This window comes from Hakea prostrata, chromosome 3 (assembly GCF_041222555.1).
Source record: "Hakea prostrata isolate BN-2017 chromosome 3, UWA_Hpros_2, whole genome shotgun sequence".
Lineage (NCBI taxonomy): Eukaryota > Viridiplantae > Streptophyta > Magnoliopsida > Proteales > Proteaceae > Hakea > Hakea prostrata.
Window position 1 is genome coordinate 4,049,883 of NC_142602.1, and position 18,188 is coordinate 4,068,070.

At 39.0% G+C, this 18,188-nt stretch overlaps 1 protein-coding gene, 2 non-coding genes and 1 pseudogene across 3 annotated transcripts; all 4 read right to left on the bottom strand.

Annotated features, from left to right (window-relative positions):
• Window positions 1–38: 38 nt before the first annotated feature.
• On the bottom strand, window positions 39–2,247 carry LOC149020136 (LEAF RUST 10 DISEASE-RESISTANCE LOCUS RECEPTOR-LIKE PROTEIN KINASE-like 2.4 pseudogene; annotated as a pseudogene).
• Window positions 903–974, bottom strand: TRNAW-CCA (transfer RNA tryptophan (anticodon CCA)). The gene has a single exon. It is a non-coding gene; the product is annotated as a tRNA-Trp (tRNA).
• Window positions 1,915–6,576, bottom strand: LOC149020138 (flavonoid 3'-monooxygenase-like). The gene is made up of 3 exons (XM_089148228.1): window positions 6,064–6,576; window positions 4,545–5,009; window positions 1,915–3,089 (listed from the first exon to the last, which is right to left on the bottom strand). The coding sequence occupies exons 1-3, from the start codon at window positions 6,508–6,510 to the stop codon at window positions 2,436–2,438; spliced, it is 1,566 nt and encodes a 521-aa protein (XP_089004354.1). The 5' UTR covers window positions 6,511–6,576; the 3' UTR covers window positions 1,915–2,435.
• Window positions 3,971–4,044, bottom strand: TRNAN-GUU (transfer RNA asparagine (anticodon GUU)). The gene has a single exon. It is a non-coding gene; the product is annotated as a tRNA-Asn (tRNA).
• Window positions 6,577–18,188: the final 11,612 nt, after the last annotated feature.

Below are 18,188 nucleotides of genomic sequence, written 5' to 3' on the forward strand. Positions count from 1 at the left end.
TATATCTATCATTAATATGTCACCAAATACCTTCCGAGTCAAGTGTCAGAACAATTTGTAGGCATTCTTGGAGGATGACACAAGTAAGGTTTCGGTGGTATATCCAATGAAGTAATGCTTCCTTCCAACATTTCAACAACTTTACTCATTGAAGGCCGGTCTAATGGATTTATCATCATAGCCCTACTAAACTCATTTTCTTCACAATTTCCTCTTCCAATTCCAGCTTCTGATCAAACTTAAAATGCCTATAAATCTAATGTGGGAAATATGCTTCACTAGTATAATCTGCTGACACTTTCATATTTCTTCTTCCTCCAACCATTTTCAAAACCATCATTCCATAACTATAAACATCTGACTTGTATGAGACTTCTCCAAAAATTCGGAAAAACACTTCTGGTGCAATATATCCGGGAGTCCCTCTCCTATCCTTCATTGATACTTAACTCTCTTTCCTTGGCATAGTTTAGCAAGTCCAAAATTAGAGATCTTGGGGCAGAAGTCATTGTCTAGAAGTATGTTATGTGGTTTTATGTCGAAGTGCAAAATATGTGTATTACAACCACGGTTTAAGTACTCTAGTCCCCGGCCAATTCCAATAGCAATATCAAATAACACTTCCCATCCAAGGCAAGGATGTGCAATATATGAACTTCTCCAAAGATCCATTGCAAGAGCTCTTCTAATCCCTTCAAAACAATAACCAAGAAGAGCAACAATCTTGACATGGGAAGTGCTGCTAATGCTTGCAACCTCATTAATGAACTCATCTCCATTCGATATCTAAATAACTATATCTTTGTGGAACTAAGGATCCGTTATTCCTCAGAAAAGTCTCTACATCAATATCCTTATTTTTGTCACCTAAAAAGATTTTGAGGATATTTTACGGGAATTTATGAACCCGACGTGAATCGAACACGCAACCTTCTGATCTGGAGTCAGACGCGCTACCATTGCGCCACGGATCCTTATTGAATTATAACTATTTTAAACCTTATAAATTGAGTATTTGGATAAAAGACGTGGGGAATTATATTGTGCTTTAATTTCTAATAGACCATTTAACCGATACAACGGATCAGTACCATACCGGTATCAATCAAAACACAAATCTGATTCCATTCACAAAACCACGATCTCTTGAGACACGTGTTACTTGATGGCGCAATCACCAATCACTTTGCCCCAATTCTTCCGTTGGATCCCATCATGGAATAGGGGGTCCAGTGTCATAAAGAGTTGCAATGATGTGGACCCCAATGCTTTCGGCTGGCCATGGCCGAAAAGGTTCCCAAGACATTAGCTTGGAATCTTTGTTGATTGAGGGTAATCATAGTATATCATCATGTGTTTCATTTACATGAGTGAATGGAATGGAAAAATGTAACGTTAATGATAAATACCCCTCCAGTGCCTTGGATTGCCTTGGGAGAATAAATCATGATGTCATTATGGGAAAGAATCCGCATGCCACGTCAATAATGGTGCAGAGATATGACATACAAATATAAGATATACGACATACCAATGATGGGTTACAAGCGTAAGGCCCAACTCCCTAGGAAGGTCTTGGACGCCCCATCTTGAGGATGTAATCGTGGTGCGCGTACTAATCTTAGAAATTTGGTAGAGAATTAGAGGGATTAACATGTATACGAACTCTCCTATTTTTTGGACAGATTTCGCTCAAAGTAAACAGAAATTAGATGCCCTTTAATAGGATGATTTCATGTGATTAACGATCTCAAAGAAAGTAACAAGAATAAATTCAAGAGATGAAATTATTTTTGTTAGAGTGACTGAAAAGCACGAGATATTTTTTTTTTTGCCAAAAAAAAAAATAAATTTATTTATTATTTTTTTTTTATTTTTTTTTTTTGGTGGGGTTGGGTGGGGGGGGGGTGGAAATGGGAAGCTGGTGCTGTGGGAAAGGAGAGGGGAGAGCCTCATGATGATCCATTAGAAGCTTAAGCCAGATAAGAAAAACACTCACTTGCTCTGAGCGACTTCCTAGGAAACAGAAAACCCTCTCGCCCTTGCAAGGTACATCAGCAAGAGCGAATGCACAAGCTCTCCCAAAACCAGCATAGAACCCATCAGCAATAAAGCTTAATAAAAGTATAGAGAAACTCAAAACAACAACAAATGAACCGAGCATGAGACGGAACAAACAAGCATTGCACCAAATAACTCTCTGTATGTGATAACCATAACGGATGGAGGGAAGAAATCACCAGTCATTACACACGAATCTTGTTGATCCCTAGAGAGATTTCACTACTAAACAAACTGTCTCCATACGTAATTTATGCAGTAATTAGAGACCACACACGATTTTAGAATCAACAGTAACAGTTGATTTTTGAGTTGGCAATGGAAGCATTACAAGCTAGCAACCAAAGGACAACAAAGCAGAGAACGTTATTGAATCAAGCTCTAGTACCGTTGCCATATAAGTATGGTGCCAGCCTTGGGCGTGTAAAAACCATTAGGGGCTGGGCTCTTTGCAAGGTTAGCCCATATGCCTCTTCCATATTCAGCTTCTCAGGAGTCTGGGCCTCTGGTAAGACCCAATCAAAGGCATGAACCAGAGTAGCAGTCAAAAGCTGCACCATTCTCAAGCCAAGACTCATGCCTGCGCATATCCTACGCCCTGCCCCAAAGGGTATAACTTCAAAATCGCTCCCCTTCACATCAATATGGGCTTGGGCACCACCAGGGAGAAATCTCTCGGGCTGGAACTCTAGCGGGTTGGGCCAGATTTCTGGATCACGAGCAATGGCCCATACATTGACGAGAAGTGTAGATTCCTTCGGAATGTAGTAGCCGTTGATTTCGCAACTCTCGGTCGCCATTCGTGGGAGTGATAATGGCGTCGATGGGTGGAGACGAAAAGTTTCTTTGATGATGGCTTGCAAGTAGGGGAGATTGGGCAGATCCGATTCGGTCACGAGGCGATTTGGACCAACAACCGAGTCCAACTCCTTTTGGGCTTGGGCCAAGATTTGAGGATGACGAATGAGCTCTGCCAAGGCCCACTCAGTTGTGCTTGATGAGGTGTCAGTTCCAGCGGTGAATAAGTTCTAGCAAACACAGGAGAAGTTAAGTTAAGATAAGATTTACTTAAATCTTTATTATCACACGTGAATGGCCTCCTTGGATTTCAATCCGGATCACAACTACTATTAACTAGGTCGAATTTTCATCCTGCCCACTCTGACAAAGAAATGAATCATCAAATTTTTTTTATGGACGTTACGTGTTCATAGATGCGTAGAAGATTAAAAAAAAAAAAATTTTAATTTAATCTAAACCATGTAACTTATAGACAAGTGTCACTCATAAAAATCAGGAATGAAAAAAATTTCTCCAGTAGGCCAAACACACACAAGAGACAGAAAAAAAATAAATAAATAAATAAAGGCCAAAATGGTTTAAAGCATCACCAAAACATAGCTACCAATTCCTCTACCTTTATGGTAATGAATCAGAGAGTTTATAGTGTGGGTATAAATTTCAAGGGTAGGTTACCAACTTTAGGTAAACGGTTAATTTTCAATAAATTACTTGCATGCATTAATTTTGGATCAGGCATGAGGAGAGTAATTGTCAAAAAGGATTTGGGCGGAGCGAAGCAAAGCTAACACAAGTGACATTGCCCTAAATGCTCCTCCCATGGCTTAAATGCTGTGGGTACATGAGCGGCTCTAAATGCTCCTCCCATGGCTTAAATGCTGTGGGTACATGAGCGGCTCAAAGGTTGACATTGCCCTAAATGCTCCTCCCATGGTTTAAATGCTGTGGGTACATGAGCGGCTCAAAGGTTAAAATTATATAACATAATTTAAGTGTAACTCTTTCGATAGAAGGAGGTTCAAAATGCTCCTCCCATGGCTTAAATGCTGTGGGTACATGAGCGGCTCAAAGGTTAAAATTATAAAACATAATTTAAGTGTAACTCTTTCGCTAGAAGGAGGGCTTGAACCTCCGACCTTGTGGTTAACAGCCACACGCTCTAACCAACTGAGCTATTCCAGCTTGTTGATTAGATAGTGTCCAATGCACATTAAATAACATTAATATGTTTAGACCATTTGAGGTTGGAAGAGTCCGGATCGAATCCAAATCATCACCCCGACGGAGAGCACACGACAGTTTTTCCACCACAAAAACAATGGGCCCCACCACTAAAAAAAAACCCTCCCATCACCGAGTCCAGATCAGCGACCCCGACTTCCAGACCACAAACACATCAGTGGGGCCCATGGTGAAAAATACTTTTTGAAAAAAAATTTCACCAGTGGGACCCACTGGGTTTTGTGGTCCGAAAGCCATGGAAGAGCACAGACCCCGATTTGGAAGAAGATCCGGATTCCCCATCACCACCCCTGGCCCCACTGTTACCACCACAAAGTGCTCCCCGTTAGAGGTGCCAGCCTAGCAAGCCAAGACCCTTGTGGTTGGTATTACAGGGGCCTGTGAAGAGTTGTGTGGCGTGTGAGCGTGCGTGTGGAGGAATAGAGGAGAGAGAGACAAACCAAAAGCAAGGCCTTAATCTCAGTGTCGGAGAGCTTCCCACCCTCGCCGTCGGCATCATCCTTCAACGAAATAAGAGTACTTAACAAATCCCTATGCTTCTGCGACGACGCACCGCCACTCACGCCGGTGTTCTCATGTTCAGCGATGATAGAGTTCAAAAACGCATCGAATCTTGCGTGCAACTTCTTCATCTTAGAAGCCACCCCTTGTAAATCCAACCATTCCAGCCCAGGAACAAAATCCCCAATATTGAATACTCCTGCAAGCACCATCAGCTCCACCACCATGTCTTTAAACTCATCCGACTTCGAATTCTTGACTCCTTCACCATCACCAAATACTCTCCACCCAATCATCACCTTTGATAGCGCATTTGTGGTACACACGTTCAACAACTGCCCTACGTTCACCGGCGCAGACCGCCCTGCCGCTGCTAATTGTCGCGTTAGTATCGATACTTCTTCCTGTACACAGGAGCCGAGCCATCATTTATCGAAGGAAGGGACTGAATGGTAATTTTCTTTTTTAAACTATCAGGCTATCAGCTACTAATTTGAAATTTATATTAATTTGTTAGATGAACAAGAATAAATGAAAAACCATAAAATACAAATGACCTTCCACCCATCGCGTTACAATTAAAAATTGTCGGAACACTGAGTGGGGAGTGTTGGTATTTCACACATGAAAAAGAGGGCCAGAATGTCTCTTTAAAAAAAAAAAAAAATCAAATCGAAAACCTTGGGGCCATGGATATTGCAAAGCTAGTGCGTGGTGGTGCTCATGGTGCCCTATGTTAAATGAAGTCACGTAAATTCCATTAAATCTAAGCCACACAAAAAAATGATTTAATTTAAACCAAAGAAAAATTGAGTCATTTCTTCTAAGTTGAAATAAATTTACACATACTTTTTTGTATGGCTGAGATTTATTAAAATTTACGTGGCATCTATTTAACCCTAGACATCACGGGCACCAACCCATCAAACACACTAACGTAGTAAAATTTAAAGGCCCTGACCCCTGTCACTAGGGGAGCTCCGCCCCTACTTGTACATGCATACAATTAAGTCTTTTAATAACCATTGAAGGATTGATTAGTCCATAACTGAGACCTTTCAATGAATAAGAGTGAGATTTAAATGCTACGCATTTAATGCACAGTACTTGTTGCCGACAATCGAGCCACCGTCTCGCAGGTAGTTGAAAGCAAGATTGATAGTCCGTTGACAGCACAATGGTGCGCATTTAGCACTACAGTTGAACCCCATTGAATAACTTACCAAAAAAAGAAAAACCTCCCAAGGAAAAGAAGTCACGATCCCCATTGAAGAACGTAAGACTTCTAAGTGAAAGAAGTCAAGATTCAACCCTCCAGTTGTATAAATGGGCACTGCACCCTAACATTAGCTACCAATTCCGAGAAAATCTTTTGATGAAAGAGAAAAAACCTCGTGATTATAGAGAACAAGTACTCCGTGTGTCTTGACATAAAAGAAAGAAAGATTGGAACAGAACCTGTCGGACATGACGGAAATCGTCTAAAGCTTTGCCGGAGAAGAGATGAACAGAGCAGATCTTCCGAAGCATGCGCCAACGAGGGCCGTAAGGAGCAAAGACGAGGTCTTGATAGTTATAAGCGATGTGCTTGGCGCCAGAGTTGGGCGGTCGGCTAGAGAAATTGGCGTCATGGGTTTTCAGGAACTGAGAAGCAACGGAAGCTGAAGCAGCGATGACTACATGAACAGATCCAAGTCTTAAGTGCATGAGAGGGCCATAAAGGTGAGCCAAAGCGGCGAGAGAGTGGTGAGGTTTGGGTCCCAAATGGGGAAGATTGCCGATGATTGGCCATGGCTTTGGACCTGGAGGTAAGGGTTTTGGGTATCTGTTAGAGAGACAATTGAAGAAATAGTAAATGCAGGCAGCGAAGAACAGAGTGGAGAATACAAGGGCGATGGGTGTCATTGCTTCTCTCTTTGGCTTCTGGTGAGCGAGGAACCAACCACATATGAGTTAACAGAAGAAGTCAAGTGGTATATAAAAAGGATAGATAATCTATGTACACGCTGCTTGTGTGGATCAAATTTGCCAGATTGTTTACAGGTGTTGTGTTAGAGAAAAGACAACGTGTCAAAGTCTCTTAATACCACCATGTCACCCAGCAAATAACCTGTGGTAGCTGAATTTTTTCTTGTCTTTTAGGTAACAACATGGCAGCTGAATTATTGAATTTGAATAGAGAAGAAAACCTAACTCTCAAGTGTGGGATTCATAGCATATCGACGGTTGAAATCGATCATCCACCTCTATTATATATAGGTTCTTATTTGGACTTTGAAATGTTAGTGAGATTTACAAAACAAAGAAAGAAAAAATAAATAATATTTGTTTTCTCATACTTGTGCTGTGATAAAGACCATAAAAAGTGAAAACACAATTTTCTATGGTCACTTGTAAATCATTTATGGTTTCTTTATTAGTTTTTGATTGCCATGAGTAGTAAAGTTGGGCCACACCATATTGAAATTACCATCTAACCCTCTTACAATATAGAAATTCTGTACCCATAATGTCAATATAGGCACTTAATTTCATTTGCCCATCATGGATATCCGTGCACTCCCTTCCAACAACAATTTATGTATCTAATTTCTTTTTCCTTTGTTTTGTTTTTAAGTTTAAGTGGGTGTTTGTTATTTGATGCTTTAGGTCGTAAACAAACTCAATAGTTTTAGTCTTTAATATTCATCTTCTCCTTGATATGAAAGGTCACGGCAATGCAATCAACTATGTTACAATCACTTAGTAAAGGCCTTGTAAAGTGATAATGGAGTCAAATTGAAAGGATTTAGTCATATGGTGCAATCCTGTCTTACATCATCCTATTCGAGTGTTAAGGCGCATAATATTAGATACTCGGCATCTTATTTTATATTTCGTGGATTGTATGTTTATTTTCATTTATAGGCAAATCAACTATGTTTTTGATCACCTAACCAATAAGACAATCAATGGCAAGCATGACTGTTAGTTTATTTTCTCTTCTTGGCTTGTAGGGCTAGTTTCCTCTTGTGTCTTGGTTTCATCGTCTCAAGAAAATTATCATAGACCCAAAGAAAAGAAAAAAACAATTACTTATGTATCACTAATAGTGATGGATCACCCGCTATGTAAAGCATTGTGACCCAAGATGAAAAGAAATTAAGCTAGCTAAACTTTTGTCTGGTGCTTACAAGTCAGCACTAACAGTCCAATTGTGCAAGATCTTTGATCGTCACTTCTAACTACCGGTAAAGATTTTTTGCATGCACAGTAATACATTTATGTGTCAAATAGAGAACTGAAATTAAATCAAATAGAAGAATGTTAATTTTTTTTTAATTTAAAATCAAACTTTTAATCTCAACCTTCTATTTAATATATAACTACATTCTCATGCATAACTGAGAGCCTGCACAGAATCAATCGTACACGTGGATATTTTTTTCTTCCAGCTACCACAGGCCACATGGGCGTGTAAATGCGAACAACCAGTTTGCTTTTGTGACATCCTCGAAGACTGAAAAGTTGGGAATTAATTGTCGTATGTAGAGGAGATGTGATCGAATCATGGAAGAAGATAAGACTTTACGAACGGAGGAGATTTTCCATCATCAGGGTTGGTAGAACTAACGGACGGACAGTAACTCTCCACGTGTAGGGAAAAAGAAGGCCATCCCAACTTTGTGGTCAGCGACTAAATTCGTGTCAGGATACTAGCCAATAGGTAGGTACTCACTATTCACAGTGGAAATTAACCTTTTTATTTTAATTATGAATTTGGTAAAACAATGAAAAATAAATTTTCCTTTCCATACTTCGAGATAACTTGATGTTTACGGAATTTGATTCTTTCGGACCATAGACAGCTCAGTGCTGTGCATTTATTAGGCAGCACTAAAGCAAAACCTGATGTTTAATGTCCAGTAAAGGCCATTATGATTTATTAGGTGTCACGTGTTAATATGTTATAGTATTCGCAAGGAACAGTAAGCATGTAAAGAACTTGCAACCCATTTGTTAAAAAAAAGAGATCTTGCAACCCCACCATGGACCTTTAGTACCTTTCATTGTACAAGGAAAAGTTTGGTATTTGAAGAGAAATCTCAAACGAGGATTCAACAATGTATGATATTATAATTCAAGAATATCCATTAAATTTATCCTAATCCTTAAACTTATGTCAATGCAGGATTCTTCGGTTCATAAGATCAATATTTCTTAGTGAAGAAATTGTAGATTTGACTATTCTTTACAAAATATGTATTATCTCATCTCCCATATATTAAAAACGCCCTTGTAAAAAATTAAAAATAAAAATAAAAAAAAAAAAATAAAAAAAAAAAAAAAAAAAAAAAAGAGGAAAACCACCACCCACGCCAGCCAGTACTTAGTACAATCTGATGAAATATTGATTTCACTTGTTTCAGGCAAATTTTATGCATGTATTGCAGACAAACTATGTAGTAACTATTAGGTTAACTAACGGATTACCTTGTAAGTTGTAACTAGGAAAAGGCAAAGCTTTATGGAACTAAGTTTGGGAGAAAAAGTATAATCTTGAAATAACATTAAGCAATCGCTACTGTTTTTGGAGTTCCTCAACTTCTGTAACACCAAATAGGAAATCCGCTGGTCTTTCCAACCGGGGCCAAGCCCAGATAAGGGAGGGCTAGTGTCTCAAGTCGGCAGCTAGGGCACGAAGAAGAAAAAAAAGTGAAACTAAATTTCACAACCGTACATTACAAACCCCATGCTTAGAAATTTCCCGAAAAAAAGAAGTGATGTGCTGCTCCACGTTATGTAAGTCTCCAAACCCACGGATAACAATCCCCAAGTATGATGTCAAGCTCAATACAACAGAGATTTGAAGGGTGTTCTCCTGCTGTTTGGAGCTTCATTTGATCCCAGTTCAGCTCCTGCTATTGGCTGGGTTTCTCTATAACATCACTCTCAAATTTGACTCCTATCTTCTATTTTGGCTGTGTAGACCTACACCTGGGTTTTTTTTCATGGAGTTACTGTCATTTGGAGCTTGATACACTTGGGTTTACAGTCTTACATTACCGGGAACACCCTAGCATATAATGGATGGTTGTAGAATCCAATTTGGCTTGTTTTATTTAGGTCCTAGCTGCTGACCTGACACACCAACCCTCCTTTATCTGGGTTTGAGTCCAGCAGCAACCACTGGTGGAGTTCCACATAGTGTAAAAACATTATAGGAACTTTGAGAACAGTATATGTTGTTTAAAGACCATTCCAAGATTAACCTTTCTCCACAAACTTGTATTGTTAAGCTATATTCCCTAGCTATAAGGCAGTCTCTTAGTTCCAAGCTAGTTACTAAATGGTGTGTATTGCAAGACATGCACAGAATAGCTTGAAACATCTCAAAAGTCAAATCAAGATTTCATCAGACTTGAGGGAGTATATTAGCAAACCTTATTTCTCTTCAGTTTTCTCTTCAATGTTATCCTTTTCTGAATGACCGTGAGCATCTTCATTTGGCTCTGTCTTCTGGTCTTATACTTTTGCCATCCCTTCCTTCCTCTTCAACAGGTGATATCTAACAGAGGAAGACATTTTCATTCAGTTATCAAAAGAACAAAATGGCGTTATCTTCTTCCTGTTTGAGTCAAAATATGTTGTAGTTCTAGATGATACCAACAAAGGCAATACTTTAATTGAGAAGTAAAACATGTACTTTCTTATACCCCACTGACCGGTGGCTCTGACTCAAATGCTATTCTAAGTCACATTCTGCTGGTTCTTCCTTAAACGAATTCCTGAAGACATCATGGATCAGCAGCTAATGGTGCAATTTGGGTCTCTTCCATTTTGTCACTAGGTGACCTGCATGAAGGATCAAATGTGCTAGCCAAAACATAAGCACGTGCTTTTGTCATGATCTATTAACCAACAATGCAAAAAGCTGGTTTATAAAATGGATAAATATTCTCATTAAATCAAAAGATTCATCCTCAGTAGTATACTGAAGGACAAAGAAAGAGTGACAATTTACTTAAACAGCAAGGTGGCATCAGTTGCACTCAAAGTGAGACACCAGCTATTTTGGGTAAACAAACAATCCGCATAATGAATAGATTGTGCAATTTAAGGGCAATTGTAGAAAATAGAAAAACAAGAATATGTTATCACAGAAATATCTCATGGATCTGCAGGTCCTATTCTCAAGAAACTGGGCAGCTAAGGAGGAAGTTCTTGGGAAGCCTTACAAAGCAGGGTAGTTTCCTGGGTCTTAATTGGCAAGACGTGTTTTTTACCCTTTTTTCTAAAGGAAGCCCTTCTTGCAGCAACATTTCCACCGTCTGTTTGTGCTCCTCTTTGAGTTTGTGTGTCTTGTTGTATATGTCCTGCTTTGGTAGCCTCTTATTTGATTGAATAAATAATCTTCATTAACTTTTCAAGTAGAAAGACTAACTTATCAATTAAAAAGGTCCAAAAGTTAGATGCCAGTGAATGTTTATACAATATTGTGGTAAAGGACTTGTACAAAACCCAAAATGATAGTTTTGGAGTACAGCCTGAATGTTTATCACTTGAACTGCAACCAAAAGCTCAAGCTTTTCCAAATTCATCCACAGGCCTTGTTTTTCACTGCAAAACATGCACTGGCTATTTCACTGCAAATCAAGGAGAGAGAATTCAAATTGATCTTCTAGCTTGATCAACCTTATCTTCATTATCCACATACTGGTTCTCCTCTGATCTCTCTGATTCCCTATCAACGACTTCCCTTTCACTTCTCTGGCCATGCTCTTCTTCTTCTTCTTCATTGCTTTCAGATGTTATTCCTTCACACATCATCACTCTCACCAGGATCAGGATCAACATCATGCATTATCACATCATTCTCCACTTCTGTCTTTCCTCGCCCCTTGATTTCAGCTTCACCTTCAAGCCTGCCTCCTGCCTCTACCCTCCCCTTGATCCTGGATAAACAACCATTAAAATATTTTTGGGATTTTAAGGAACATGGCTGCATTGACAGATAAAAACTATGGAAGTAGGGCATCATTCAACCAGAATAGTCATGCCCCCTTTCTTTTCCATTTTTTTTTGGAGGGGGGGGGGGTGTGTTGGTAGAGAAGGGCTGGTAAGAGGGGGAACTCAAACAATTGAAGGAAAGAAAAAGAATTCAAAATAGACCCAGAAAACAATCCCTAAAGTGAATCACAGGTTAAGATTCATGGGATGATGGTAATTAATAACATCCCTTATACTAGTAGAATTTTAAAATTTCTTGTCTGTTAATCAATCCATGCTTATGTGTATAAATGGATAGATTATATTAGATAAAAATAAATGCCCTACCACAGAATTCTTTGTATACCTAATTCACAAAGGAGCATCTCAAAATTCATATTCAGGGAGCCCCCAAGGTCAATAGGAAGAGAATCTCAAAGGACATATACCACCAAAAATGTGCATATCAGTCTCCCTCAGTTGTTCATTTACTTCCCATGCAGAGAACAAAAAAGCACAGGTTAGAATTGACCTTTTGTGATCACTTTCCTCAACACAATTTCTGATGGAGGAACTCACCTGACATGGAATATCATTTGGGTGTCATGACTTGAGATACTGAGTTAATGAATAATAATGATCCAGGAATTATCTCCTCTAAACACTCAACATACCTAGAAAGGATGGATGAATTTAGTGTGGCCCTTGCACAAGGGTGACAAATACCCATCGAGTAAGGAATGTGAGTCCCACACTGTTTTCATAACTCCACAGGATTAGAGGTTCCCTCTTCACACTCACAGTTTAGCCAGAAAAGTTGGCCATGTTGCTAAAAAGTTTGAACAGAAATTTAAAACTAAACTTTTTTTAAAAATAGTTTTTCTTGATGAATTTCTTGAAAATAGTAAATGAAAGAAAGCCTTTTGTCTTTAGTGAGTTATAGTTTTCATTTGTCAAGTCATCCAACAGTATTATTTTCACGAGAACAACACGCCTTGTGTACACTTCACAAGTCTAAGTTGATTTATGTCTATTGCTTTTGTTTTTTGATGAATATGCTTATACTATCCTATTGGTTTTCTTTACTAGCACAATTATATGATTCTGCATTGACATGGATTATATGTTAATAAACATTATATTATACAATTGTCATTGCCATGTTACACAGGGTCATTAACACAAAATTCGGCACCAAGGCACCATTGAGATTTTAAATTTTCTTTTATATAACCAAACTAGACCCTTACATGGCCTTTATTACATGTGGCATGAGTGGATGCCCAGCACAAATAACTTTTGTTTGCATGATATTAATAACGATATTGCTCAAAATAAATGAAATATTATTATGAAATGAAAACAATATGAATTATCACACCCCAAAAATATAAAAATGTAGCCAGGCTAAGAAAAATATACATCCACCACAACAGGAAGAAGTTAAAACCCATTTAAGATAGTGGACACATATAGTTAAGTTCCATTACCCTAAAAACATGTTGACATGAAATCAGAAGATAATGAGTTAATGACTTCAATGGTAAATGTGTACAAAAGCATCTCTAAAAGTAAGTGTCAAATGAGCTTTTAAGACAATAATACTAGATAGCAGCACAAGAAATAAAGTTTCAGCAGATCAATTAAATAGAACAGATTTCTGAGAACCAGTATGCAGGAACTAGAGTGTAAACTGTAAAAGTTGAATCAAAGAAGAACATATTTCAGGGGGTTATATCTAGTAGAATTTAAACTGAACTTAAGCAGAGAATACAGGCATCGCTGGTTTCACAAAAAAATAGAAAATAAAAAATAAAAGTTGAACTAATAAGAACCAGAAGAATGGATATATAGACAGGGGAGGAGCCAGGATTTAACATCAGAAGGGGCCAAGTATTAATATTTCGTGTAGAACACAACGAATTTTCTAACCATCATCTTTATTGTCAAAAATTTTCTCCAATAAGAGGTCCAAGTGCTGATATTTCTTGCATAGAAAGAGGGTCAGAGGGGAAATTTCAAATTTTCAGGAAGGGAATGGGGGAAATTTCAATTTTCTTGTTTTTTGGGGGGGGGGGGGGGGGGAAGTGTTGATATTTCACACATAGAAAGAGGACTACAGAAGAAATTTCAAAGAATTGAAAAGACAAGAAATTTCAAAAAATTGGGGGGAGGGGTGTGGGGGAGGGATGGTCCCAATGTAGCTTTGCTCATGGATATAGAATTAGACAGGATTACACCCTAGCAGTGATGGAAATTTGCCAAAGACCAACATGAATACACATGGCCAAATCATGAAGAAAGTATAAACAATAAAAGGCATACCGAGTGCAAGAAGCACTGCCACTGCAGGCACCTGCTTTTACCAGATGCTATTTCCAGTGGCTCAAACGTGGTCATAATGAAGCAACCTTAATGTTGCACCAAGATAGAAAACTTCAATGATATTACCCAAAATCACAAGGGTGAGATCATGGGCCACCACAATTGTATATAAGTTTCATAAACCAGCTCAGTAACACTCCAAATATTGTTGGAATTCAAACTACTATTTGGGATGGTAAAATCAGCCATGAATTTGCCACTCCTATACAAACTAGGAAATTATTTTCCTTCCCTTCACCACCGAGTTATGAATTTTAACCTGAATAATGTCTTTAATATGATAAAAAGGCCAATATAAATTTCAATGCTTGCTCCCTTAAGCATGCAGGCACATCATACATTTTCCGTACTTAGCAATTTCAGCAATGAAGTAGTACTACACTCTCTGGTTCTTTAGGTTGATCATTAACTCAAAATATGTAAGCTACTTCCGTAAATGATGTTGTTGCAAATGCGCAAATTGATAAGGAGAAGGTAGAAGGTAATAAGCTGTTGACCTTCAACAATTTTTTGCTCTAAGACTTCTTATACTATGGCTAAAATCAACTAATTCTTGTCCCAGCTACTCTTGTGGGTTCATATACTTTTACGAATACTTGTATTTTTCTTTCATTGTTAAACTTTGACTCATTTTCAACCTTCCTTATTTTTTAATACCCCCAACTTGCTTCACAATATTGCTTATTGGGGGTATTTGATGGTTTTGTTTCCATCTGGAGTGATGACTTGGTCATTCCTCCACCTGATCAAAGATAATTTTTTCTAAATAATACTATGTGTGAGGCAACTCATAGTTTACCTCAAAGAGAATCATTTTTCATTCCATTCCAACATTTGTAGTACCGCAACCCATTACTCACCACCTTCTTCTTAGTTATTAAGGATATATCTGGAAAATCAACCAACATCCTAGCCGCAACTTCATCTCCAGTATATGCAGCTAGGATTGCTTCCAAGAGTTCCACTACTGTTAAAAGTTCCACAGCTGATCAAACTTCCAAGAGTTCTACTGCTGTTAGAAATTCCACAGCTGATCAAACTTCCAAGAGTTCTACTAATGTTAGAAGTCCCACAACTGATCAAACACCAGTTATTACATACAAGAAAAACTCTACAATTGGTACTCACACATACACTAGGCAACCCAAAGGAGATACTAATTGGTACAAACTCCTAATTAATATTTTATGTAATCTAAAACACTAGAGTCCTAGCACCACAGCCATAAGACTCCTAGAACTATACAGAGAAGGACTCCAAGAACACTATGGAGAAGGACTCTCTCCTTCTCTTTTGCTCTCTTCAACTATTATTATTTTCAACATGGTATCAGAGCACCAGGTTTTTTCTTCCCCCCTGCTTCGCTTCCCTCCCTCAACAGTTTACTGACCATCAAGCTCACAGACAACAATTACTTATTATAGAGGTTGCAATTTGTTCATATCTTGAAGACTTATGACTTATTTTCTCTTGTGGATGGCTCCTCCATCTGTCCTCCTGCAACTACAGTCATTGAAGAAGACTCCATTCCCCTATGCAAACCGAATCTTGCCTACAATTCATGGATTCGTCAAGACCAACTTCTCATGTGTTGGCTTATTGCTTCACTCACAGAATCCGTCCATGCTCAAATTGTTGAATGTTCTCCGCCAGAGCAGTCTGGCTTCATCTTGAATCTACCTATACTACAATTTCTGCAGCAAAGATTATGCAACTTCGCCTTCAATTACAAAACATGAAACGCGGTAATAGTACAACTCATGATTATTTTCTTCATATTAAGCATACTACCGATCAACTTGCGGCTGTCGATAAGTCGGTTTCAGATGATGATATTTGTCTTCATGTTCTCAATGGATTGGGCCCTGATTATTCGGCCTTTGTTACTTCTATTACAACTCATGGCATCCCTGTCACTTTTGCTGAGTTAAAAGGAATGTTACTCTCTCAAGAAATTCGTCTCAAGGATGACTTAGCCTTCTCTCATTTATTGCCACTCCACCCTCCATTGGTGGTTACAAACAACAGCAGCCCTCTCTCATTACTTGCCAAATTTGTGATCGTCACGGCCATAAAGCTCGTGATTGTTATCAACACTACAATCATGCTATTCCAGGTATAATCAATGCTCCCCCCTCTGTGCATGTTTTCGAACTCTCTAGAGGCCCTTATATAGACAACACTTGGTATCCTGACTTTGGGGCTACACATCATATCACCAATGCCCTAGACAATCTTCAACTGGCTCAACCTTACACTGGTTCGGATTAGGTTCTGGTAGGTAATGGTACAGGCTTGCCAATCACTCACACTTAGACCTGTAAACGGACCGGATTCGGCTCGGAGACACCAGTATCCGAATCCGATTAGCAAATCCTCTATCCGAATCCGAATCCAAATCCGGCAAAAACTTAGAGAAGGCATCCGAATTCGAATCCGAAACTTTATCGGATATCCGATAGTAATCCGATCCGATAAAATATCCGATTATTGATGGATAATTGTCACTTTTTTACATTTTTTATTATAAATTTCTAATTTCCGATTACCGAATACCGCTATCCAAATCCGATTATCATCTATTTTTAAAGAAAAGATGTTAAATACTTTACTCTATCCGGATAAAAATTTATCCGGATATTATCTGATCCAATAAGCAATTATCCGAATTCGAATCCGGTTGCTTAGCGGACGGATACGGATATTTTCAGGTAAGAAAAATTTCAGATACGGATACCCTTAAACGAATACGAATGCAAATTCGGAGGCGGATTTCGGCTATCCATTTACAGGTCTACTCACACTAGTACTTCTTCTCTTCCTACACAACTTTCTCCTGTTTCTCTTAATAACATTATTCATGTTCCCTCCATTCAAAAGAACCTTCTATCAGTTTCCAAGTTTACTCGTGACAATAATGTTATCTTTGAGTTTCATCCTGACATGTTTTATGTGAAGGATCAAGCAACAGGGACTTGTCTTCTCAAGGAACCGTTAGGAATGGACTTTACCAGATGCCCTTAGGCAACTTTTCTCCACAAGCTTTCGTTGGTGAACGCACTTTTGTCTCCCAGTGGCACTCTAGGCTCGGCCATCTGGCCTTTAAATTAGTCCATCGTCTTCTTTCTCAATTTAGATCACCTGTTACTTCTGAGAAAATTCAGCTTTTATGTGATGCTTGTGAACAAGGAAAGAGTCATAATCTCCCCTTCTCCTCTTCTACTTCAGTCTCTAAAGCCCCTTTGGATTTGATTTATTCGGATGTATGGGGACCCTCTCCTATTGCTTCTATTGATGGTTTTCGGTACTATGTTATTTTTGTGGATGGTTTTAGTAAGTACATTTGGTTGTATCCTACGCATTTGAAGTCTGAGGTCGTTGGGATTCTTAAACGGTTTAAATTACTTGTTGAAAATTTATTTTCCAACCAAATTAAACGCTTTCAAAGTGATTGGGGTGGCGAATATCGCCCTGTGTTTACCTTTCTCACTTCTTGTGGGATTGATCACCTTCCTTGTCCTCACACTCATGAGCAAAATGGGGTTGTAGAGCGTTGTTATCGCCATATTGTTTAAACTAGCCTTACCTTGTTAGTCTATTCTTCTTGCCCTAGAAAATCTTGGAACTATGCCTTTGAAACTGCAGTATTTCTAAATAGGACTCCTACCCCTGTTTTGGGCAATGTTTCACCCCACTACAAACTCTTCACAGTCCATCCGAACTATGCCTCCTTAAGAGTTTTTTGTTGTGCATGCTACCTTTACCTTCGTCCTTAAAACAAACACAAGCTAGAGTTTCGCTCTAGCATGCATGTTTTTCTTGGTTACAGTCCTCGTCACCATGGGTATCGTTGCTTCAATCCTAAATCAAATAAACTCCTAATTTCCCGCCATGTTGTTTTTTTATGAAAAACAGTTTCCCTTTCACCATCCATCACCCATTGCGATTACCCATCACTCTCAACCACCTTTACCTTCACTTCTTGGCCCTCCTCCTGCGTTTCCTTCCCCTACTCCATCTCCTCCTCCTCTGGTCCCTCCAACCCCACCCACACCCTTGGCCGAATCACTCCCCTCCCCTTAAGCTCCATGCCTCCCGTCCCCATCTCCCACCCGACTCTTTCCCTGGGCCCACCCCTCCACCTCATCCTTATCCTCTTCTCCTTCTTCGGATCTTGTTATTGATCCCCCTTATGATCCTCACCATCCATCTCCTTCCCCTCCTTCTCC

What these genes read in the sequence shown, in the direction of transcription:
- LOC149020138 (XM_089148228.1), bottom strand. Translation starts at nt 6,510, where the DNA reads ATGACACCCATCGCCCTTGTATTCTCCACTCTGTTCTTCGCTGCCTGC. An exon ending in ATTTCCGTCATGTCCGACAG is followed by an intron (nt 5,010 to 6,063) that starts GTTCTGTTCCAA and finishes TCCTGTGTACAG; the next exon opens with GAAGAAGTATCGATACTAAC. An exon ending in AGATTAAGGCCTTGCTTTTG is followed by an intron (nt 3,090 to 4,544) that starts GTTTGTCTCTCT and finishes TGTGTTTGCTAG; the next exon opens with AACTTATTCACCGCTGGAAC.